This window comes from Sinocyclocheilus grahami, unplaced genomic scaffold, assembly GCF_001515645.1.
Source record: "Sinocyclocheilus grahami isolate Dianchi unplaced genomic scaffold, SAMN03320097.WGS_v1.1 scaffold574.1, whole genome shotgun sequence".
In the NCBI taxonomy this organism is placed as follows: Eukaryota; Metazoa; Chordata; class Actinopteri; order Cypriniformes; family Cyprinidae; genus Sinocyclocheilus; species Sinocyclocheilus grahami.
In genome coordinates this window covers 781,732-806,564 of record NW_015505753.1, presented here as the reverse complement: position 1 = coordinate 806,564, position 24,833 = coordinate 781,732, and the positions used below count along the sequence as shown (strand labels likewise).

General features: G+C 37.3%; 1 protein-coding gene across 2 annotated transcripts in view; it reads right to left on the bottom strand.

Moving 5' to 3' along the window:
• Nucleotides 1-24,833, bottom strand: part of prkcab (protein kinase C, alpha, b) — a 205,940-nt gene that overhangs the window by 16,513 nt on the left and 164,594 nt on the right. The window contains exons 6-14 of one of the 2 annotated variants that reach the window (XM_016239745.1): nt 17,398-17,554; nt 17,190-17,324; nt 13,656-13,749; nt 11,146-11,175; nt 6,657-6,797; nt 5,492-5,665; nt 4,665-4,756; nt 3,804-3,866; nt 1,543-1,681 (exon numbers count right to left, since the gene is read on the bottom strand). In XM_016239745.1, coding sequence (XP_016095231.1) covers nt 1,543-1,681; nt 3,804-3,866; nt 4,665-4,756; nt 5,492-5,665; nt 6,657-6,797; nt 11,146-11,175; nt 13,656-13,749; nt 17,190-17,324; nt 17,398-17,554 — 1,025 coding nt within the window. The remainder of the gene's footprint in view (nt 1-1,542; nt 1,682-3,803; nt 3,867-4,664; nt 4,757-5,491; nt 5,666-6,656; nt 6,798-11,145; nt 11,176-13,655; nt 13,750-17,189; nt 17,325-17,397; nt 17,555-24,833) is intronic. The other variant, XM_016239746.1, reaches the window with a different exon arrangement.

Sequence of the window (24,833 nt, the reverse complement as noted above, 5' to 3'; positions counted from 1 at the left end):
AAAGGGTTAAAAACCTGGGGGGGGGGGGGGGGTCGTATTTTAATTGTTACATCTGACACAAACTTTCCGCGCAAGTGGTTCAACTAAGAATGCAGCACTACTGAGTAAGCTAAAGATATGATGAAATAATTCTTTAATGTTTAATAGAGGGCTAGATGGTCGTAGTTAGTTGATTATTTTGCTGTATTGTTATTGTTTGTTGCTGTTCAAGTTTCTAACTTAAAATGATGCATCTGTTAAATGGGTCGCAATGAATGTGTTATGTTGTCAGTTTCATTGTAAAGCAGACACAATTACGTATTTCTGGTGGTTGGGGTGGTATCACTTATCTGTATTTGTGGTAAAACTGCTGCCTAAGACATATTATTTCCTGGAAGTCAGATTTTCGAATTTGTTGCCTATGCGATTTCGTTTTACTCAATAGCTAGCCGACTCTGCAACCTGTATTTGCAAAGTACATCTTTGTAGGGTCATTCACTCAGAATGCATTTTTCATTCCACTGCGGTTCTTGTCCATTGTATTTCAAATGAAATTCGCTACAGACGTCTTTGAATTTGTGTTTGAATGCTGTGCTCGTCTCAGGTCTTTATAGCAGCTTGTCGCGCATAATACATCATTCTAAAACACGGCACTCAAGTTCAAAGAAATGCAGCTTCTAAAAACACGTCTCTAGACCTTGCGCTTTAAAAAAGAAAAAAAACTTCCACTGGCCTGCCTCGCGACTACATATTATTTCCTGGAAGTCAGATTTTCGAATTTGTTGCCTATGCGATTTCGTTTTACTCAATAGCTAGCCGACTCTGCAACCTGTATTTGCAAAGTACATCTTTGTAGGGTCATTCACTCAGAATGCATTTTTCATTCCACTGCGGTTCTTGTCCATTGTATTTCAAACGAAATTCGCTACAGACGTCTTTGAATTTGTGTTTGAATGCTGCGCTCGTCTCAGGTCTTTATAGCAGCTTGTCGCGCATAATACATCATTCTAAAACACGGCGCTCAAGTTCAAAGAAATGCAGCTTCTAAAAACACGTCTCTAGACCTTGCACTTTAAAAAAGAAAAAAAACTTCCACTGGCCTGCCTCGCGACTAAAACACTATCTGTGTGAACCCAGTATTCTAATAGTAACGTTAGCGGGCAGGTTTGTTTACGGTCCGACAAATACGCGAATGGGCTACAATTTTTATTTTATTTTTTTACTTTGTGCTACGTCATCGCCCCCTTTTGTCACCTCAGCCGCCCCCTCATTAGTGCTGCGCTGGTGCTGGCTCTGTTGAGAGGTCAGCAAGAGTGAGGACTTTAAGGCCTGAGGTCGTGTCCTACATGCAGTGAATATGACAGAGGCAGTCCGGGTCATTCGATTTCAGTTAAAATTGGTTATCACTCTCTCTTAACCTGGAGTTTGACAACCTCCCTCCTCACTACTTTCCTTATACCTTATAAATCTCCTTTTCCACAGAAGAAATAAAGTCATACAGGTTTGGGGTGGCATTATGAGTGAATAAATGTTTTTTTTTATGCAGTCTCGGTCGTCCCTCACCTCCGGGGCGATGTAATCCGGCGTTCCACAGAAGGTGCGTGTCGTCATGCCCTCATACATGTGTTCCTTACACATGCCGAAGTCTGCAATCTTGATGTGGCCCTCAGAGTCCAACATCACGTTATCCAACTTCAGATCTCTGAGGACAAAATGCACAAATCAGGTGTATGAAATTCACCGCAGATAACTAATGTTCATGGCAGAGGCTGTGTATCTGCCTTCCCTCGTTTCACCCGGCAGACAGTTCACAGTTAATAGTGTGGTCTTTAGCTGTGGGTGCATATGGCCGCGTGCGAGTGGGCAGTATAAGCTAGGTCAGGGCGACCTCAGTCTTCATCATCAAAGAGCATGATTAATGCGAGCTGAATGCTGCAGCCCTGCAGGGATGGGAACGGCGAGTGAGGAGCTGAATGCAGAAAGCGCTGCACATAAACAGTCTTTCTTACAGCCCCCTTCTCCTCAGAGAGTGACTCATTCTCTGGACAGGAAGATTATACTGCATTTCATGGGTGTTATGGGTCAATAACGTTGTTTACAAGAAGAAATATGTGTATGCAATGACAGTGTTCTGTACACATCTGATGTCTATCATTTTCATCTCGTTCAGGTAGCATTCCTCTAGAGCAGTGGTTCTCAAACCTGTCCTGGAGTACCCCCAGCCCTGCACATTTTGTATGTCTCCCTCATCTATCACACCTGATTCAGCTCGTCAGCTCATTACTGGAGCCTGCAAGACCTGAAGTGGGCGTGTCAGATATAGGGAGACATACAAAACGTGCAGTGCTGGGGGTACTTCATGGAGAGGTTTGAGAACCACTGCTCTAGAGTATTGATATGTTAGCTTTTTCACATAACAGCTGGAAGCTGACAGTTTAAAACAGTTTAAGCTCTATTTTGCTAAAGAATTTATGTAAAAGCTTTAACAAAATAAAATCAAACTTGAGAAAACATTTGCTTTTAAACACTCCGAAAGTCTTAGAAATAGACTATTTTAGTGAATTACAGTTCATTAAAGCATTATGGTTCATTATTTTATATCACTAGTTGCTACTTTTATTCAAGAGAACAATTGATTGGGCAATTTTAGACAAAATTGGACAAAGTATATTCACACAGGCATTTCAGGCCTGCTAAAACCAGACTAATTATTTTTCTATGTTCACACAAATGTGTTTTTCACACCTCTTGATGTCTATAATTTTCATCATATTCAGGAAGCATTTCTCTAGAATGGATGTTAGCTGTTGCAAATAAGGAGGGTACACTTTGCATCATAAGGCTCAGTTTAATCACAGAATTATTTCTGCAAATTATTTGTAGCTTTCATAACAAATGATGCAATTGAAGGTATGTTCTATGTTCTATGTTTAAAGAAACAAAAGTTTCATGAACAACATCTGTGACATTCTGTTTGACAGAAGAAGTTTATTAAAACATGGTGTTTTTATGTATATCTACTACTTCTGAATATCTCCTATCATGATGAATTTGGTAAACCCACTAACTTTTGTTCAATATTCACACGGATGTCAGAAAGTGTCAAGTGGCTATTTACATGCAGGAATTGCTGTAATACATAACCAGTAAATCAGCACAAAACAAAACTAAATATAAGCTAATATATAAAAAACATATTGCTTTTAACCCTCCAAATGGCTTGATATAGACTTCCATTTCATTACAGCATTATGGTTCATTATATTGCTTGTTGCAGGCATTATTGAAGAGAGCATTTGCTATGATTGCAAGTCATTAATATTTTCAGTCCATCTTCCCAGTTAATATTTGAGTTGAATTACTGAAATAAATTAACTTTTCCATGACATTCTAATTTATTGAGATGCACCTGTATATATCAACTTTTAGGAGCGCATTGACAGACATGGACTAAAAGTCACAAAACTCCCAACTGTGATTTCACGGTGTCTTAAGATACTCAGTAAAAGCTAAACAGTACAGTGCATGCTTGTCCTGAATTTACTGCAATTATGTGGCAAATAAACTAAGGGTCTTTCTCTGTACTGCTGTAACAGTAATAACGAAAATGGAATTTTAATAGGTCTGTCTTGACGCCATCTCAGCTGTTACTGGCTCCGTTCTCAGCTAATCTAATTTGATCATGTGGAGAGTCACATCTGCTCCAATTAATGTGTGCTTTCCACTGATGGTGACACACTGACATTGTGTGATACTGTGCTCCTCAATTCTGTGTAGAGCAATAACTATGTACTGTAAGACTAAATATACTGTAATCCACTCACCTGTAAATAATTCCCTTCCTATGAAGAAAGAAGAGTCCGACAGCAATCTCTGCTGCATAGAATCTGTCAACACAACACAGTGCAGATTAGTCAACATCACACATTCATTAACATGTAAAGAAAGGACACATTTGTTTTGTATTTCTCAGACTGGCATCCCAGCCCTTACAAGAAGCAAAAGAAATAAACTTGCATTGATTGTTCCAGCAGAAATTTTCTAGCCTCTGTTGACAAGGTGAAAAAATGGTGTGGAGCTCAGACATTTGCTGCTCACACATGCATATACTGTATTAGAATAACAACATGAACAACTCTATTTCAGGAGCAGCTTTTCATGAACACAGGCCCTCATATGTATCCTTGTTTGCAGTTTTATTCATGAGTGAAGACTGGGTGTTGATGGAGCAAATGTTTACAGCTTTTCGTCTGTGCCATTTTTATACTGTATGTGTTTTTGTATACATTCTTGCACAAATTCTCATTAGTGTGCAGTAATTCAAAAACATTTACAATTTAAAACTGTTTAATAAACATGGTAGTATTTGTAATGCTTTTAAATGTATTCTGATTTAAAGAATCTAAGACAAATCTTCATTAAGGATTACAGCACATTTGGCATCATTTTAAGTTGGAATGTGTTGGTGTTGGAAAGAAATGTGAAAAGGTTACCACTTTTCACAGTATAGCATGCATTAAGCTGGTGTTCCAGTGCGAACATAGTCCCACAAACACACTGTGTAGACAAACCAGCATGTTCAGTCACATCTAGTACACATGATGTGTTTTGCTTGACTAATGTGTTCATCATTAGTCTGTACTCGTGTGTTTTTGATTGACAGTAAGAAGTGAATCATGTCTTACACGGCTTGTGGCTCCTTAAACTTGCCCACTTGCTGGATGTGATACATCAGGTCTCCACCGTTAATGTACTCCATTACAAAGTACAGACGATCCTAACAAAAGACACGAGATAAATAGTACAGCTGCAGAAAATAAACAAGCAAGTCCCTGTATGCAGTACTGAATCAACCAGTTAGTCACCAGTTATGTTGAAGAGGCATCGTGACCATCCCAGAGGGAGTTAAGGTGTTTAGAGTGAAATGAGAACGGACATGATGGCTGGTTTGTCGTCTGCGTGCTGCTCATGAATATTTAGTGAGGGCATGCTGGGATCTGTTGCATTATTCATCAGCAGGATGCCCATTACTGAGAGCGGCCTGCTGTGACTCCTGGAGGAGCTTCCCCTGTCTCACACTTACAAAACCCTGAACTACTACGTACATCAGTTGTTTGTGTACATTTTTCTATGAAAGAGAATGAGAATTTCTTCTTCATGCAGCTCTTTTCCACAATGAAAGTGAATGTCAAACTCCAAAGAGGACAAAAACAATATTAAAAGCAGGATAAAATGATCACGGAACTATAGTCAATATAACAGATTTGTACCGGAGCGCTTCACCTCACAAGTGCAACGCCATATACGTATGAGCTACCGGGCAAATATACTGATAATGTATATATACTGATGAAATATACTGAAAGATTAGGATTTAACCAAACGTCATACAATTTGGAATGTGGGCGAGACAAATACTTCTCTGTGTCTACTGATATTGTGACAGCTACTGGCAACCGAAACACCCCCAAATGACAAAAAGACAACAGATATAAAGAGATGCATTTCTCACCACAGTCTGGAAGCAGGAATGCAGCTGGGTGAGGAAAGGTGGCTTATCTCTCTGGGCCAGCACTCTCTTCTCCACCATTGTGCACTCCACATCATCATCCTGTATCACCACGTCCTTCTTCAGGATTTTAATGGCGTACAGCTCCTCAGTGGACTTCCTCTCTGCCAACATTACCTATGTTGAAAACAAACACACACTGAGTGGAAACTCATGGTGTGGGTTAGTAAGTCATTTAGCATATGCTTTCTTAAGGTGCGGTCACATTTACTGTTGCTTGGTGTAATTTGAGTCACTCCAATAGGAATCAGTGCAATCGTACGTTTCGAGTGAGGGAGAAAAAGTTCTCCATGCAGATTTCTCTTATTTTTAAGTACTCAAATTCAACAGAAAGCTGCTTGACTTCTGTGTAAGCTGTGCTTCATACAAAGCTATTGATGAGACAATGGACCCTTTTTTTGCCAGCGAAAATTTTATGAAATTTCACTAATGTGACTGCACCTTTATCCATAGAACCTATGGTATTAGGCCAAAAATGACAACCTTCAGTCTTTTTGGCTTTACACGGTTTTAGAGAGTCAAAGGTGGTTTATTCACTCGACTGAGAAACAAAGTTCTGTCATGACAACTCTAGGAGGGATTGGCATGGTAATGTACATGACAATGTTAATGTATTTGGTCTTGGTGGAATAGATCTGCTACGCTGCTGCGGCACAGCAAGTACCGAGACTTGCTACTGCCAATACATCAACAACATGCTGCTGTGAGCATGTAAGAAATATTGCTGCTGCAAATATAATATACATTAAATAACCCCCATATAACATACATGAATCACCTTGTAGCAGATCTACTGTATACAGGTGGAGCTGGGGAAGGTGGAGAGTTTCTGAAGCAAGCTGCAACTGCTACGTCAAGCACTAGTCATATATTTGAATGTTGAGCAGTGAGCTCATTGGCTATTGATACAGGAGAGAACCAATCAGCTGTGCCATGTGATAATGATGTCATCAGGTCAGACTGAGTTAGACCTATCGGACTGCGCCATCTAGAGTTTCATGCCAGAACTCTGTATTTGTTCTGAGGAAGATCTAGTAGTTTGCTTTTTGTGAGATGTATCTTCAAAAGACATGTAAGCATTTGTTTGAGACATGACAGGAGCACTGACCTTCCCAAAACTGCCTTTACCCAGAAGAGCCAGAAAATGGAAGTCATTGAGTTGAACTCTGTTCATGTTTCCGGATGGTAAACTGAAGCGTCGGTGATCAGAGGGAGTGATGACTTTCTTCCCAGGACCGAGCCTGGCTTTCTACAAGAGTGATGGAGAGTGATCAATAACCAATACATGCCCAAATACACACATGAGCTTCCACAGGACTCAAACGCATGTCTGGCAATTAAAACTCTGTTGCGTGCTCAACTACACAATATGGCACTTATTAGTAACGTGCTGTAACATGGTCAGGCCTGTGTGAAAATGACAGGACATGCAGAAAAATGTGTGCTGGGCTTGAGAGCCGTCCACAGCTGCTGGAGAAAGATCTTCAGGCCAACTGAACAAGAACACAACCTCCAGGCTCATCCTTCCAATTAGCTCCCATGCATACCTTTTTCAAAGTCTGTTCTGTATACTATAAAGTATATCATGGTGACCTAGAATGTGCTTGGCTTTAATGTCTGGGTTGATTTAAAGTCCATTCACACTAACTGTGATTCAGTCGCTGATGGTCACCCAGTCACTGTCAGTTGCAGTGGCATTGCTACTCGACTACTGTGTCCAACTGGATCAGGCGGCGTGTGAGTCACCCAGTTTCACCATATCGCACCATACAGCCTGTTCACTAGGCTTTACACAGTGAATCCACTGATTTTAGTTTTGATGGTGCGGCACAGGGATGTAAAGGGAAAAAAAAAACATATTAAACACATTTTTGTTGTAACTTATGGTAGCACTTTAGTTTAGGGACTAATTCTCAGCATGCATATTACAAGCATATTGGCTGTTTATTATTAGTACTCCTGAAGCACATATTAATGCCTTATTCTACACGACCATATTTTAGATTCCTTAATCCTACCCCATACCTAAACTTAACAACTACCTTGCAGCCAATTAGGAGTTTACTGAGGTAAAAGGAAGTTAATAGTTAATAGTGAGAATTGGTCCCCAAACTAAAGTGTGACCAAACTTATTTTTTCAAAACAGAAGGTTATTTCACAAAATGCAATTGACTGTATTTACATGCTTGATTTCAGATTGACCTGAGTGTTTTCTTTCTCTAGTGTGAAGGTGCCCTACAGTTAAACTCTGCTCCATTTTGTTTCATTGCCTACGGTTGCTGTTGTTCATGTCACCTTAACGCCCAACTCAATAAAAATGTATGAGACCGATCACTCCAAATCGCTATCAGTGTGAACACCCCTGTAGGTTGCAGCGTGCTAAATAAACCCAAACTCATGGTTGACATGCACTTTATTTTAAGGTCAGATTCTTGCTATTAACATAACCCCCTTAAAAACTCCTCATTTTCTGTTTATTAATAGTTAATAAGGCAATTGGAAAGTTTAGGTAAAGTGTTTCCAGTATTCTTATATTTTCAAAGCAATTTTTTTTTTACAAATATACCCATTTTGATAAATAATAATAATAATGTTTTATAATTAAAAAAATGTAAAAAAAAAGGTTTTAAAAATATTAGCCTTGTTACTATGATTTTGTGACATTTGCAAAAATAGCAATATTTTTCCCTTCTAATAAACCCCCTATTCTTCCATAATCTATAAAATCATGCTGTCAATCTTGCAATTCTGATGGTGTTTTAATATTTAATACATTTAATGTGAACTGGCACAATGCAACATTTTAGAACTAAGACATTATATGTCATAGAATGTTTAAAATCCTAATGAAATATCACATTTTTGTAACGGAAAAGACCTCCATTTAACAGAAGGGCCCAATCACCATCACTGTGTGTTCTCTGACTGTACAGAAACCATAATGGAAAAATACTGAGATATTACACAACTATATGACTGATTTGCAGCTGCATTATTAATTGAATCAGTGCTGTGATGCATGGCTTTTTTTTTTTTATTAGGATTTCTCAGTTTCTCTTACTCTAAGTTTACTGTGCTGGTGTGGATATCCCGAATGAACATGCCAGCGGCTGCTCACATCACATTCAAGGTAAAGATACTTGCAGAAAACAGTCACTGGTTCTGGTACCAAGATAGAAGCTCTTCTCAACAAGCTGTTATAACACTCCCAAACAATTTGCTTCTAGCTGGTATTTTCTAAGCCATTCTCATGTTACTGCCCCTTTAGCATCAATCTTTTGTGTTGTATTCCTCATTTGTAAACCACTCTGAATAAAAGCATCTGTTAAACCTACTGTATGAAGGGAGCCATCATGTGGTTGGTTTTAGATTTACTATGCTCAATTATTAAACATGAAGAGCTTTCTTAGAGACTTCTTAAACAGCAGATCCAATCTTATACAGCAGGGCTTAGAAGATTAAATAATAATAATAATAATAAAAAAACACTAATGTCTCATTTGCTGGAAACCAAATTGAACCAGTGTATCAAGAACATTGTGCAAAGATCAAAGGCTAAAATGTAAGGTAAGGTTTATTTTTCATAGATTACATAAATTTTTTTGGCAATAGCATACTAGAATCTGTTATGTGATTTGTCATTTGAAGTAAGATGCAAGTTTAGGGTCTCATTATGACAATGATATGGTTCCATAAAGAAGCTGTAACATGCATGGAGTATTTCCACTGCACAAAACTACTTATTTAGTAGAAAAAATGTTCTTCAGATTAAAACGCTCTTTAAATGGTTCTTTTAAGAACTGTTCACCGAATAGTGTTTTGGGAAACACAAAATGGTTCTTCGTTGCATTGCTCTGAAAACCTAAGCTACCACTAAATATTGTAGAAACTTAATTTGCTGTAAAGTTGCTTTGCAATGATTTGTATCGTGAAAAGCGCTGTACAAATAAACTTGACTTGACTTGACTTGACATCATGGTCACGCCAATTCTCACTATTAGCTAAGTATGAGTTTTGTCTCAATAAATTCCTAATTTGCTGCTAATTAATAGTTAGTAAGGCAGTAGTTAAGCTGAGGTCAGATTAAGGGATCTACAATATGGTCATGCAGAATAAGACATTTATAGTGCTTTATAAGTACTAATAAACAGACAATATGCTAGTAATATGCATGCTAATAAGCAACTAGTTAAATGTAAGAATTGGACCCTATACTAAAATGTTAACTATATTTCTTGTGTACATGCATGCCATTCTGTAAAACTACAGTATAAAAAAGTTTAAGGTTAGGGTTAATCTTATAGGTAGGACTCTAAATAAACACAGTGTATAAACATCCTGTGTAAGTACTTTTCAAAGATGAAGAATTACCATACAGTCACCGACACAACATCGTTTTAATGCTTTACATTAATATAACAGGATCTACATTGGGGTACAAATTAAGATGCACATTTTAAATAGTATGTGAAATAGTGTAATTACAGATGTAATTACATGTTATATTAATTGTAATTACAGTGCAATAACATGTATGTACACGATACATACATTTTAGACAAAAATGAAACACTATTTTGTAAAATATATGTATATATAATATACTTCCTGACTATATCTAGCACATAATACATTGTTATGTATCTATTCTCACATGCACACATTTAAGGGTTGAAAATGGTCATTTCATTAGCATGTTGCTCTTTGAGAAATAGTAAACATCAGACACATCTAGAAGAGTTATCAAGTGCTGCCCCCTATTGGAGATCTCATGTAAGTGAGCTTTACATCTACATGCAAACCCAAACACTAGTGCACTTGAGACTGTAAACAGTGCAGTGAAGAACAGTGTCAAAACCCTTTTTCAGTGAGTGACAGGAACAGCATTATCCTGTGGTGCTAGACAAAAAGATTGTCATTCGTTCAGGATGCACATGAAGCATGCTCAGGGTCAGAGTGTGAGGAAACCTTCTATGATCTATAGAAGGCCGAAGCAGATCACAAACAGCCAAAAGATCATTGCCTGTCCTTTAGCTTCTGTGCTCTGCTGTGCTATTTACTAACAACTGCAGTTTTTATGGTTTTAATAAATTTGCAAAAATGTCAACAATTCTGTGTTTTTCTGTCAATATGGGGTGCTGTGTGTACATTAATGAGGAAAAAAAAATAACTTAAATGATTTTAGCAAATGGCTGCAATATAATAAAGAGTGAAAAATTTAAGGGGGTCTGAATACTTTCCGTACCCACTGTATATTGCTGATCATAACTATTCATTCATAGTTTTGAAATAATAATATTAATAAAACAATCATATTTCATGCTCAGATGGCACCATGTTTGTCACCTCTTTCACTGATCAGAGGTCAGATGTCAGTGGATGTTCACTGGAGCAATAAAGAAAGAGAGTAAGAAAGTGTGTGTAAATTGTGTAAGTGAATAGAAACCTGAGAGAAATTGGATTGCATCTTTGTTAGTAAATCTGATTTCTTTGTAGCAGCCTGAGCCACACAAATAATCAGAGGGAGGGATTTCAATACTCTAAGATGAACAGATAGAGACAGACGAGAGGCGAGCAGGGCAGAGAGAGGAGGCTACCTTCAGCAGGTGGATATTGAACTGACAGGCCTACAAGAGGGGAAAAACTGGGATGTTAGTCTGCTATCTGCATACAGGGATACACAGGAACTGTGGAGACACAGCAGGTCTTTTCTTTTCTCTTCAGTCTCGAAGAGGCAGGAAACAAGCATCACAGAACAAGGAGAGAGGATCAGTCAAACCAACACAGTCACTGACAAATCACTCACTGACAGACAACTGACACGAGCATTAGCAAAACTGCAGAAGGTGGCATACAGAAAGCATTTTACCAGACTGTCTAGTAATATTTGCCATTATTTCTGCCCATAGTTGCTAGGAGAGTGTTTGAAACAAACATTGTCAATAAAAATGTTGAAAAACAATCTGGTGCCTAATGGTGCAATACCTAGTGCCTGTTTTGTCCAAACAGATTCACAATTTTGACTTTTTTTAGTTTAGCGTTTCAAATATAAAGTGTAAACCCTCATTACAAACTAGTTTGCCACAAATAAAGATTTTGCGAAGGTAGTTCAAAATCTGTACTACTACCAAAAGACAATCAAATGTAATAATGGATTTTGCCCTCCAAACTTTTGTTTAAATTCTTTTTAAGATGCAATGCTTTATTCTATTGGTCGATTACTGCAGAGAACTGTAGTTATTTTTTTTTCTATATTTGTATTGTTATTTATTTTTATATGCAGTGGCCCAAAACGTATTTGGACACTTAAAGGGGTCATATGATGTTGCAAAAAATAACATTATTTTGTGTATTTTGTGTAATGAAATGTGTTTATGCGGTTCAAAAAACACATTATTTTCCACATACTGTACATTATTGTTTCTCTTCTATGCCCCGCCTTTCTGAAACGCTTCAATTTTTACAAAGCTCATCGGTCTGAAAATCGAGGTGTGCTCTGATTGGCCAGCTATCCAGTGCGTTGTGATTGGCCGAATACCTCAAGTGTGTGATGGAAATGTTACGCTCCTTACCATACTGTGATCCTGTGTCCCGGCGCGATGAGACAAAAACATGAAAACCCATTATAAATGAGGCATTTGTTGCATCCAGTGGGGACATAATTATGGATTATAATGACTTATACTGTCTTTTTTACAGAGATGCACCGATTGCAATTTTCTTGGCCGATTCCGATTTCCGATTTTTTTGTTAGTGAGATCTGCCGATACCGATTTTTGCCGATTCCGATTTTCTTTCTAAGAACTACAATTGACAGCATATACAAACAAAAATCGACTTTTCTTCAACGCAAAGTTTTATTTTCATATAAAAAAACAAGTAAAAAGTCAGTAATAAAATAAGAACAAAAAAATTGCAAACAACAGCAAAAAATAAATGCAATAGAATAAAGAGAGCTATGAAACTAAGTTTTTCAGGTTAAGTATTGGTTAAGTATAAGAACACAGTTTGTGTTCGGAGAAACAACAAACAACAAGCGCTACTCTACACTGCTCAAAACTCGCGTTTGAATCATCAGTGGCAAATTCTTTAAATATGAAAACGTACTTACAGGCTGTGAGTCAGCATTATTTGTCAGCATCATAGACTGTATAGGGTCAGCATGCACACCGAAGGGGAAACAGGGGAACTGAATTCACCGGAACACTGGCATTGTAGGCTACTCTCTCAGGAAACAGTCCTCATCTGCCGTAAAATGCGTTGCACACATCTGAATATTTGGGTTGAACTGTTCTGGAACAGTGTTGTAAATGAGGCGTTTTAGGAGGGCGTGGACGAGTCTTAACTTTTATATCTCTTTGGGTTTGAGACTTTAGTCTTTGCAACTTTTGGGATCTTATCTATTCACGAACAGCTTGTAACACTCCAAAGAGAAAGGAAAACTTGAAATCGCATCATATGACCCCTTTAAGCCACATTTAAAAGCACATGAATTTCACTGCATTATATAACTAAATAATCAAAGAAACAATTCTAGGGTAAATTCTTCTGGGATATTTTTTGCTCAGTTCTCCTCAAGTGTCCATGCAGATTAACCACAGATCAAGTTTATCATATTAACTATCAACATGATCCACTGACAACCACGAGTTGTGCCCAAACTAAGCGTCACATTAATTTGTCAACAATACGTTGACATCAGTTGACATCAGCAAAACAGTTTGAGGAGTTTCCAAAAAGAGAGACACACAATAGCAAACATTTCCGGCATTATTAAGCCAAACATTCGTTGCATAATAAGCAAACACTTGACAAAGGGATCTCAGCACCCGTCGTGTCCCTCAGCATCCCACCAACACAGCAACCACGAGATCTCACCATGGAAACAGTTGCTATGGTGACCCTGACAGTGGCTTTTTGGTCTTTGAGAGTCACGATCTACAGTAGTCTAAGCCGTATTAGTGCGTCCTATGCTGTTATTTGAACATTCACTACACGTTAACGTGCAATTTAATCACTTGACTTGATAATGAACAGCCGTGCGGGACTCTTCAACGCTCCTCTGGCATGAATGAGTGTGTCTGAAGAGATAAACACACACTCTCACCTCAAACTTCTGCCGCAGCTCCAGGTTAATGTCGCTCTCCTCTGGGATGGGCACGTTATAGTACTCACCCTCCTCCTGGTTTAACATCTTATACCTGTCAAACAAGAGAATATCAGACACAATTGAAATTTATAGTATCATGATACAGTCTAAAAAAGCATGGTACAGTAATAGTAGCTTTGTTTACAAAAAGTACACGCCTGCATATACAGCATGGCTGTAAAAAGGCATAAACCACAGCAATGTGCATTAAAATGCTTGCCTGCAGCCTCTGAATGAATGACGGTACACTGTTATCTGTTATTTTATGGCTTTAGTAAGAAACCGTACTTCCTGTTGTCATACATCATAAAGCTGAGGTAGCAGCTCTGGGTTCCTGTGAACTTTCTCTCATATACACTCATTTGATGTGGATGGTCTCTCAGAGGAGCCCTCATTACACCAGCACCAGAGACATTAAAATAAATCACACTCTTTTGTCCATAGATCACTCTGTAATTTATAAGCTACACTGACTTTTTTAACGATCGGCACCAGTGATATTAAGGTGATGTTGGGAGCAAATCAGATCAGGACTAATGTTTTCCAATTCAAAAAGTACAGAACCTCTTCTATGCCAGATTTCATAGAACTAAATCTAGTGTACTACTACTTCTTAATGTTTTGACACTTTACTTCACTTACATATTACATTATAATAATTTATTAAGTCATTGTAAAATAGTCTGCACCTGCTGCGTATTAATGCACTAATCATTAGTTCACTGATTGTTTTTTCTTCTTCTTTTTGTTTTCATAAACGGCCCACAGTTTAACTTATAAACTACACCTGTAGTCTTAAATTTACACACACCTTTTTAAATGTTAATAATTACAAATAAATAAATAAGAGAAATTATAAAAATGCAATTTTTTTGGTACAGCCCAGAATAAGCGTTTGCACATATCAGATATCTACAAGACAAAATAATAGACGCATTTATAAAAATGACCTTGTTCAAAAGTTAAAAAATGATCTTGCAATGACCTTGAATGCAATGAAAAAGTTATAAAAAATGACCTTGTTCAAAAGTACATACTGTACAGTTAATTCTTAATGTGCTCTTGTTTGTCCGAAGCCGTTAAACCACATGATGCTCAAGAAGTCAATGTGATGCATTAAGAGGGGGGTGTAAAATTGTTTTGGTAACACAGTTTAAGGACCAATTCTCACTATTAAGCAGTCGCTTATTAGCATGCATATTACTAGCATATTAGCTGTTTATTAGTACTTATAAAGCACATATTAATGTCTTATTTTGCATCACCATATTATGGATCCCTTAATCCGACCCAATACCTAAACTTAACAACTACCTTACTAACTATTAATAAGCAGCAAATTAAGAGTTTATTGAAGCAAAAGTCGTAGCTCATAGTTAGTTAAGAGTGAAAATGGACCTTAAAATAAAGCGTGACCAACATTTTTGTAATTTTGTTTAAAGATCTTGGTAACAATTTAGATTAGGGAACACATAAACATGATGTTACTGTAGTTCTAGACTAAATGTGAACATGCATTTACTCATCTCACTTGCACAAAAACAGATTCAGTATTCCTCAAAATGAATAAAAATGGTAAAATGCAAACTCAGAATATGGCACAAACCTGCAATAATTAAATCTATGAAATAACACAATTATCCTTTATGTATTTAATCCAATTTTATTAATCTATCTGATCCAATTCAACCATACTAATAAGCAAAAATGTCTTTAAATTGACATCTCCTTCAGTCGGAGGCTTATTCATTTCTGGTGTGAAAGGACTTTTACATTAGCCAAAAGTAAAACTTTTTATTTATTAAAACAAACAAGCCCAACCAAGATGAGAAAAAGTAACGCAAACGTAATTTAACACAATACTTTCCATAAATGTAACTAACACAATCAGTTACTTTTTAGGGAGTAACACAATATTGCAATGTATCACTTTTAAAAGAAACCTTCTGTCAGGGTCCTGCCCTGACGGTCATGTCTGTTCTGTCTTTGTTTGACGTTTCCTTGTTTGTCTTGTGTCTGAGCACATGGCTTTGTCTTTATTTATGTTGGCCATGTGCTCCACTCGTCATGCCCCCTTGTTTCCCTCTACCACGCCCCCTTGTTTAGTCATAGTCTAGTCCTGGTTAACTTGATTGTGTCCACCTGTTCCTCATGTGTTCTGCTCTTTTATAGTGTGCCTCTTCCCTCATGTCTTTGCTGGCTCGTTGTGTTAGTTCACTGCGTGTAAGATAATTCCTTATCAGTCTACTGGTCATATTAGTAGCGTTATATTTTACACTCCTAGTCAGTCTAGCTTTGCATTTAGTTCTCTTGAAGTTAATTAGGGTTTCTTTTGCTTTTTGTTATTTTGCTCTAGTCTAGTTCCTGTCTTTGTTTGCTCTAGTTTTCTCAAGCCTCTAGTTTGGTTTCTTTCTTTCTTTTGATTTTGTCTTTGCCCAGTTTTTATCCTAGTTATCGGTTTTCTAGAATTTGCCTTTTGGTTCTTTTGTTTCATTTGCTCTCTGCAGTTTGTATTTGTTTCTCTTTTCTTTTAATTCTAGTACCTGTCTTTGTTTGCTCTAGTTTTCTCAAGCCTCTAGTTTGGTTTCTTTCTTTCTTTTGATTTTGTCTTTGCCCAGTTTTCTAGAATTTGCCTTTTGGTTCTTTTATTTCATTTGCTCTCTGCAGTTTGTATTTGTTTCTCTTTTCTTTTAATTCTAGTAATAGTGTGTAGTCAGTGTGTTATTTTGCTGCAGCTTGTTCTCTCTTGTGGTCTTGTCTTGTGTTTGTTCCTGTTCTGTGTCCTGAATCCCTTCTGGCTGCTGTTCTCAAGACCTGGCTATCTGACTGGACTGGTATCACTACAGCTCAAAGCATCAAGCCCTGGTTTCTCAAGCTGCTGCCTGATATCCAGTGTTCTCATTGACTGGTGTTGCTCTATCTTCTTTGTTCTCCAGCAAGACTTTGTTCAGGTCTGACCAAGGACCAGCAGACTGCCCTTTCCTTCTGCTTGGACTCTCACATCATCCCATTCGTTCCTTGTCTTGTCAATAAACCTCACTCCCTTGATCATTCTGCATCTGGGTCTCTCTCTAGTAAACTGCTGTGACAAAACCGTGACACTTTCCTCAACACTGTACATATTCACTAAGGTGTATGTAAACTTATGACCACACCTGTATATAAGAATTGAAGAATTGTGATTTTTATTAATATCTTTAAATATTTATTGAACATTAGTGTATTGCAGTTCCCATGATTTTTTTTTATTCTACTCCATGTTGCACTGTGCCTAAGAACCTGTGGTAAAATCACAAGCATGTCCTTTTATGGTTTATTGCCTGAATAAGAGCTGCAGTGTGAAAGCACCAATTTATCTCAAAATACAGGAATAACTTACATGATAGATTAATACTGTAATATCAGCCACTGTATTATATGCATTTCATCTATTTTACATTGAAATGTATGTGAGAAAAACAACAGTTTGTGGTGCCAGTGTTTTTGACTCACCAGCCACATAGAGGAGCTTTAATCAGCTCAGACACACCAAAGGACATGGAGCCCATGAAGTCATTACGGGTGGTTCTGTCCCAATCCCACACCTCCACGGACAGACGGCGCTCCTTATCCGATGGCTTTAACTTACTGCACACAAACATGCATGAGAAAACACATCTACAATGCCGTGAGAGTGTGTATTTACCACTGACAGACTCACAAGATGAAGGACTCGTTCCAGGTGGGGTTGAGCGAGGAGCGGATGGTGCGGGTCTTCTGTTTGGTCTCATTCTTGGGGTCTGGGATGAGTTTGAGCTTCACATACGGGTCTGACAGACCATTGGGGTCCATGGGAATCAGATTTCGGGCCTCACCCACTGATTAAAGAGAAAGAAACCAAATATATTTAAACACACAAACTTCAAACCACACTCAACACTCTTCAAACAAAAACAGAAACAAGAAAACACAGTAACACTTTAGTATAGGGACCAAATCTCACTATTAACTAGCTGCTTATTAGCATGCCTATTATTAACATATTGGCTGTTTATTAGTACTTATAAAGTGCATATTCTTCATGACCACATTCTACATCCCTACACAGGAACAGGAATTAAGCGCCACCATCTCATCTATATTACTCATATTTTAAGTAAGTTTTCATAAGTTTACTGCTAAATGATTCTCAGACAGCAACAAAGAAGGTGAAGTAGCATTTGATCCTGTCAAAAAAAAAAACAGCCTCTTGCAAAAACGGGCAAGCTGCATTTTTATTAATAACCAAAAGGGGGAGACGTGTCTCTTTAGTCTTTCTCACAGGAACATTAGGAAGCAACTTGAACAGAGCTCACTCTGAATGTGAGGAAAACATCGCTCAAATCTCTTAAGAAGCTCTAATGTACAGAAAACTCATTCCCAAGGTCTGATAGTGATAGTGGCTATTAATTTGACTCTCCACGTCGCCTACACTTGGTAGCTGACAGAGAGACGTCAACAAGAATCAAGGTTTTTTCTGTGGCTGTTGCTTAGATACAACATCTACAAGAAGCGCCACGCTCATCCGTTTGCTTCCTCTGGCTCTTCTGAGGCTTTTGAGATGGAATCAGATCCACCGTTGTTAATTCCAGCTGAATCTCCTTTCATGTGTCTTTAAACATAGTCTTCTGGGAGTTATATTCGTGCCAAAAGTTACCCCGAAAAAAAGAAGAATATCTTGTACATGTAATGACACAGTCTGATTATGAAATTAATCATTCAAAGCAACTGCATTTGATTTACTAAACTATGTTCTATCAGTTGATCTGCTGTGTAGTTAGGGTTAATGCTTTTAACAAACCCCTAAGTATTAAACTTTAGTGTACAGTCTCACACTGTTTGTCATGAATGGTTCTTCAGATCATGTGGCTTGTTGTAGAGAGGAGTTTTGTTACGTTACTAAGCAAACAATCGTACATTTTTAATCTGGCAATCTGGCAATGCCATAAAATCACCTACATAATGTAGCAACATGCTTAAAACACTTTATAGCAGCCACTGAGTATTGTGGCTTGTTGTAGAGAGGAGTTTTGTTACGTTACTAAGCAAACAATCGTACATTTTTAATCTGGCAATGCCATAAAATCACCTACATAATGTAGCAACATGGTTAAAACACTTTATAGCAGCCACTGAGTATTAACGCAGCTTTCATGAATTGATTTAATATCAATATCATTACATTGTAATTTTTTTAACTGACCTTAACTAATACTGTATATACAGAGAACCCTGTCAGTTGGTATATTAATATAATATCAAATTGGTAATACTTTATTTGAAGTTGCTTATTAGCATGCATATTACTAGCATATTGGCTGTTTATTAGTTCATATGAAGCACATATTCTGCATGACCATATTCTACATCTCTAATCCTACCCAATACCTAAACTTAACAACTACCTTACTAACTATTGTTAATCAGCAAATTAGAAGTTTATTGAGACAAAAGTCGTAGTTAATGGTTTGTTAATAGCAAGAACTGGACCTTAAAATAAAGTGTGACCGAAGTAACACATTGAATTAAACATGACATTTTTGAAGTAGAAAAACTGAAATATTATTGTTCTAAAGTGTACTCTAATAATCTTTGTTTTATTCACAAGTTGCAAAAATAATTTTTACAGTGTAGCATCATAATTCATTCATCTTAAAATCCAGTGAGCTTTTTTTTAGTTCTGAAGGCCAGAGTTGGTATTTGGCATCAGCTCCTTACGAATGTTTAGATGAAAAATGCATTAGAATCTATGGCTGATAAAACTTTTAGAGATTTAATGAAATAATCATAATGTTTCCTCTTCATATTGCTGCTACATTACTAGCAATGTAACCCATATTATGTCATCCTAAACTTCAGTAAAACATATCTAACTGATCTTAACGGATGGCAGCATGAATGCCTAAAACATAACAATACTTTAAAGGCTATTTTTACATGTGGTTTTCCATGGACGCTCAAATCGCACGAATAGCCTGAGAAATTCCGATGTGCTGTTACATAACCGCCAAATGTCCAGTCCACGGCATGCTGGGTAATCTGATAATGCAGTCAGATGAGCTCGTTTCTTCCCATTGTTTATCCACAAAACAGGAAGGGTTAGCCAAGATTCCTCCGTCTGACTTCAGCCCAGAATAAACAAACTCACATACACTAACAGCAATAAATCTCAATCCAAACACTCGGTCGCATTTATCTCCTCTGTGCATTTGAGATACTTAACCTGCGAGAAATATCCACAGAAAGCTCCAGGTCAGTCATGTACATTAAAGTGCACAAATAGACACTGTTTCCAGAATAAGGAGATGAAACAATGCATAAAACTTTTCATGCCCACAGAGCCAATAATACCATGCATCTTCATCCTCCCATTTGATGACCCATCAACACTACCTCGACCAGCATGTCACAGCTATACTGCCAAAGGCCTGATCTGATATCTGGCAGCGAGAACAAAATGAGTCATAGATAAAATAAAACCACACAAAAGTATGGCAGGATGTGAATTCCAACTGGCAGCCACTAAATATCACCTACAGTCATCGCTTTAAATAATAACCACAACATTTCCATCCTCGGTGTGGAGCGAGAACGCACATCTTTGGGCAGTGCCGGCTCTTTAACTTTTATACCGCTTCCAGAATCCAGAGAGACAGAGGTTGATAAGACTGAGCCATACCTCAGGCAGGACTCACAGTAACTCGAGCCCTCCATTACAAATGGGATCCATGAGGGAAGTGCTGATAGGGACCACCAACATGTTTAGCAGTGGCCAAAGCTTGGGGGTGGGGGTTATGTAATAAAACCCCTCAATGAAGACAAACAGACTCCAGAAGTTCAGGCCTACAGAGAGCGATCAGAACCAGTGCGAGGCCTCATATGCAAAATTGCAGGTTCACATCACAAGCAAAATGCCATAAACCGCATGTGAAAGGACTGTTACTTCTAAGTGAAAACCCTGTATTATAAGTGGTGTTGATTGTGCACAGCTGGCATGCTTCTGTTTAATCAATAACGATAAATCATTTATCAGAATAGTTTATTTACGAAATAAAACCAAGATGAAACTATATATATTAACTATTATGTATTAACTATACATTAAAAAGGGACCAGAGTTCTGTCTCTAATGAACTGCAGCTGTCTTTTTTTCATGTCCAGTGTCTTTCATGTTCCTTCACTGTTTGGCTAGGACCACCAATGCACTGGATTTAGAGTTACCATACTTTTTTTTTTTTATCCATGACTTTACCAAGACCTTTCCAGTCATTTGTGATTGCAAATTTCAAAATCATTTTGATTGAGAAAATTCACAAATCACTTGTGAACAATTTAATGAACATAACTCGATCTAAAGAACAACTCAGACATCAAAAATCACTACGGATTGCAACCAAGTTTTTGACTAAAGAGCAATATCTAGCTGAAAAAAGGAAGAAAAAGATACATTACCATTGCAAAGTTAGATGTCAGTAAGATTCTTTTTAAACATTTCAAAAGAAGTATCTTATGCTCACCAAAGGTGCATTTATTTGATTGATAATACAGAACGAACAATATTGTAAATATTATTACAGTTTAAAATATGTTTAGTTTTTTAATATATTTAAAAAAAAACACACTTTAGGGACCAATTCTCACTATTAACTAGCAGCTTATTAGCATGCATATTGTCTGTTTATTAGTACTTACAGTATAAAGCATGTATTAATGCATGACCATATTCAACATCCCTAATCCTACCAAATATCTAAACTTAACAACTACCTTACTAACTATTAATAAGCAGTAAATTAGGAGTTTATTGAAACAAAAGTCATAGTTAATGGTTTGTTAATAGCGAGAATTAGACCTTAAAATAAAGTGTGACCTAATGCGCCCAACTCAAAACTTTGGCCTATAACCATGTACTCTTGTCCAGTTAACAGAAGTGTAAGCTCTCCTTGCATCCTTTTCAAAATCTATGGACATTTTTAATGGATAATAAACATTTGAATAATAAAGTGTAAAGGCCCGTTCACACCAAGAATGATAACTATAACGATAACGATATAGTTATATTAAAGAATAGCAGTCCACACCACAGCTATAATGATAAAGGCACAGAGAAACGATATCGTTGGAATCCCTTTCAATGCGATTTTTTTCCCAGCTGATGAACAATCAGAATCAATCCTGATATGACGAGCTCAAGAATTTAAGCGGCAGATGAGCGTGCGCTCGTAATAATCAGATGATATCGTCCGCTGGTGTGGACGCTAATATCGTTATCTTTATAGTTATCGTTCTTGGTGTGAACGGGGCGTAATTATTAATTCAATTTAAGCACATTAGTGTACAGTACACTCATTTTTTCCAAATGACCAAACTGTACTAGTCTATAGCATCATAGCTCTTCCAATCATAACTTCTTCTTTCTTCTTTCAAAACAGTCTGTTTAATTTTAAAAGGATGGTTCTCTCAAAATTGACAATTTTGTCATCATTTACCGCCCCTCATTTCGTTCCAAACCCATAAGATTTTCATTCATCTTCAAAACACGAATGAAGTTATTTTTAATAAAAACTGAGAGCTTTATCAATCTCCTGAAAGTCCAGGTAATCAAAAGTTTCTCCAAGAAGGTCATAAAGGCCACATAAAAGCAATTCATATGAAGATATTTTGTTTCCACATGCATAAGCAATCACATCGCTTCATAAAATTGGGATTGAATCACTGGAGTCACATGGATTACTTTTTTTAACGATGCCTTTATGACCTTTTTGGAGCTTGAAACTTTTGATTGCCTAAACTTTTAATAGATGAACAGAAATCTCCTAGGTTTTCTGTAGAAGAACAAATGTTTTATGGGTTTGGAACAACATGAATGTGAGTAAAAGAACTATCCTGAGAAGATGGAAAACGCAACTAAAAAACAAATGAAACTAATGTTTTTGTGAGTGTGTGTGTGTGTGTGTGTGTGTGTGTGTGTGGGGTGAAAGAACCCTTGACTAACATCATCAAGTGCAATTCAGGGGGAAATAAAATGCAACAGTATAGAAAATGGCTCCGTCACTATAATCACAATTTATGACTTTTAATAACTTGCTGAACAGGACTCGTGATGAATTCTCCAGATGTATAGAGTAATTATCAGTGGATCAGTGTGAAGGCCCTGCTTGACTTCAGCATGTCTGTGTGTGTAAGGTCAGAGATAAGCAGAGATGATATTCTCACAGCAGGGAAGAGGTGCCAGCTCACAGGAATGTGTTCACTGGAGCAAGAGTCTCTGAGCGGCCACAGGCTGACATACATGTCTCCTCCCCCACATAAACCCCCACACCAGCCGGGCATCAGGCCAGACATCTGGCACTTAAGCTCCCTTATACCTGCTGCCTGCCCGTGTCCTGCTGTGACCCTGAGTCCTCCACACACACACACGCTCAATCTCTAAACCCACTCAACCCCCAACACATGACCTACCATGATAGCTTAATGCTAACTGGCCGTCTGTGGAAGAACAGCATCAAAGTATTATCAAATCTGAGTAATAAGACTAATGTGAACTTGCAAGGATCATGCAAACATATAAAAATAGGAACATATGCGAATTATACTAACAATTTAGAAGCATTAAAATGACAAGGGCTGCGGTTCTCGATAACGATTGATCTTAGCGCTTAAGAGCGTTTTCTACGAGTCATTTTACAATCGTTCGTTATTGTTTCACGTGCGTTTCCCAAAAATGCACTTAACGCAATCGCATGTAGCCGTGCTTTTTAGTTTGTCAAGTGCTGAAATATCACCTTATAGAATGGCTCGTAATTGTAGTACACGCTCGTTTATTGAAATGTTAACCTAATGCTGAGTTCCAGACAACTTGGATATAATAACAATAATTATATTATATTATATTTATATGTATAATCTTATACTTTACATAATTATATACAATATACTTTATACAAAAATATATATTATAGTATATAACATCTATATAGAGATGTTATTTCTGGGTCCAATACACTGGTTTTCGTGCACGTCAGTAAGTCATTGACAGATTTTTTCCTCCCAGTCTTTAAAGCATATTTCCTACATTACTTATTATATTCATTTTTTTTTTTTGGTTCAATCAATCAATTTAGATGTGTATTTCAATTTTTCCTGGCCTTTTTAATTATTTCATTTATAAATTCATTAAAAAAAAAAAGATAAATAAAGTGTACAATAAAGTACAATCAAAACGTTATATTATAATCACATTGCACTTGAATAAAGTTAAAGGTGCAATCTGCCGATTGTCCTGCAGGTGACCGCATAACTCTGTCTTCTTACGATGCACTTAGGGCTTTACGATTACTCCAGAGCACTCGTAGATCTACAATGATTTTCAAGTGCTACTTAAGTTACGATGCTTTTGGGAAACAGACCGTAATATTAAGATCAGTCGTACGATCATTTTTACGAACTTCTTAGGCTTACGAAGTTTTTGGGAAACGCAGCCCAGGACTATCTGGATAAATATAATTTTTAGACTAGACAAATTTCATGTTCAGGGCTCAACGCATAGGGCCAGATTTACTAACAGCTTGAGCCAAACTACTGTCATGATTTATTTAAGACACATAGTGGAAAATTAGTGATGAAAAGGAGTAGACACAGTTATTTTTGCAGCTGATCTTACTGCATATGCATTTGCACCACAAGAATATTTGGTCACACTTTATTTTGACGACCAATTCTCCCTATTAATAAACCATTGACTACGGATTTTGCCTCAATAAACTCCTAATTTGCTGCTTATTAATAGTTAGTAAGGCAGTTGTTAAGTTTAGGTATGGGGTAGGTTTAAGGTAACTAAAATATGGTTGTGCAGAATAAAGCATTCATATGTGTTTTCTAAGTAGGCTACTAATAAACAGCCAATATGCTAGTAATATGCATGCTAATAAACAAGTAGTTAATAAATCATGCAAGGTGATTTACTAAGCTTTGCGGTAGTAAGTTTACTGATATTAGCACCAGTATTTAATGCCCAAAGACAAACACCCAAACGCATGTCTTAACCCATTTTGTGCTTGGGTTGTTAGCAGATTACACACACCTGATTCTCATCCCCTCTGCTTGTTTGCTACCCTC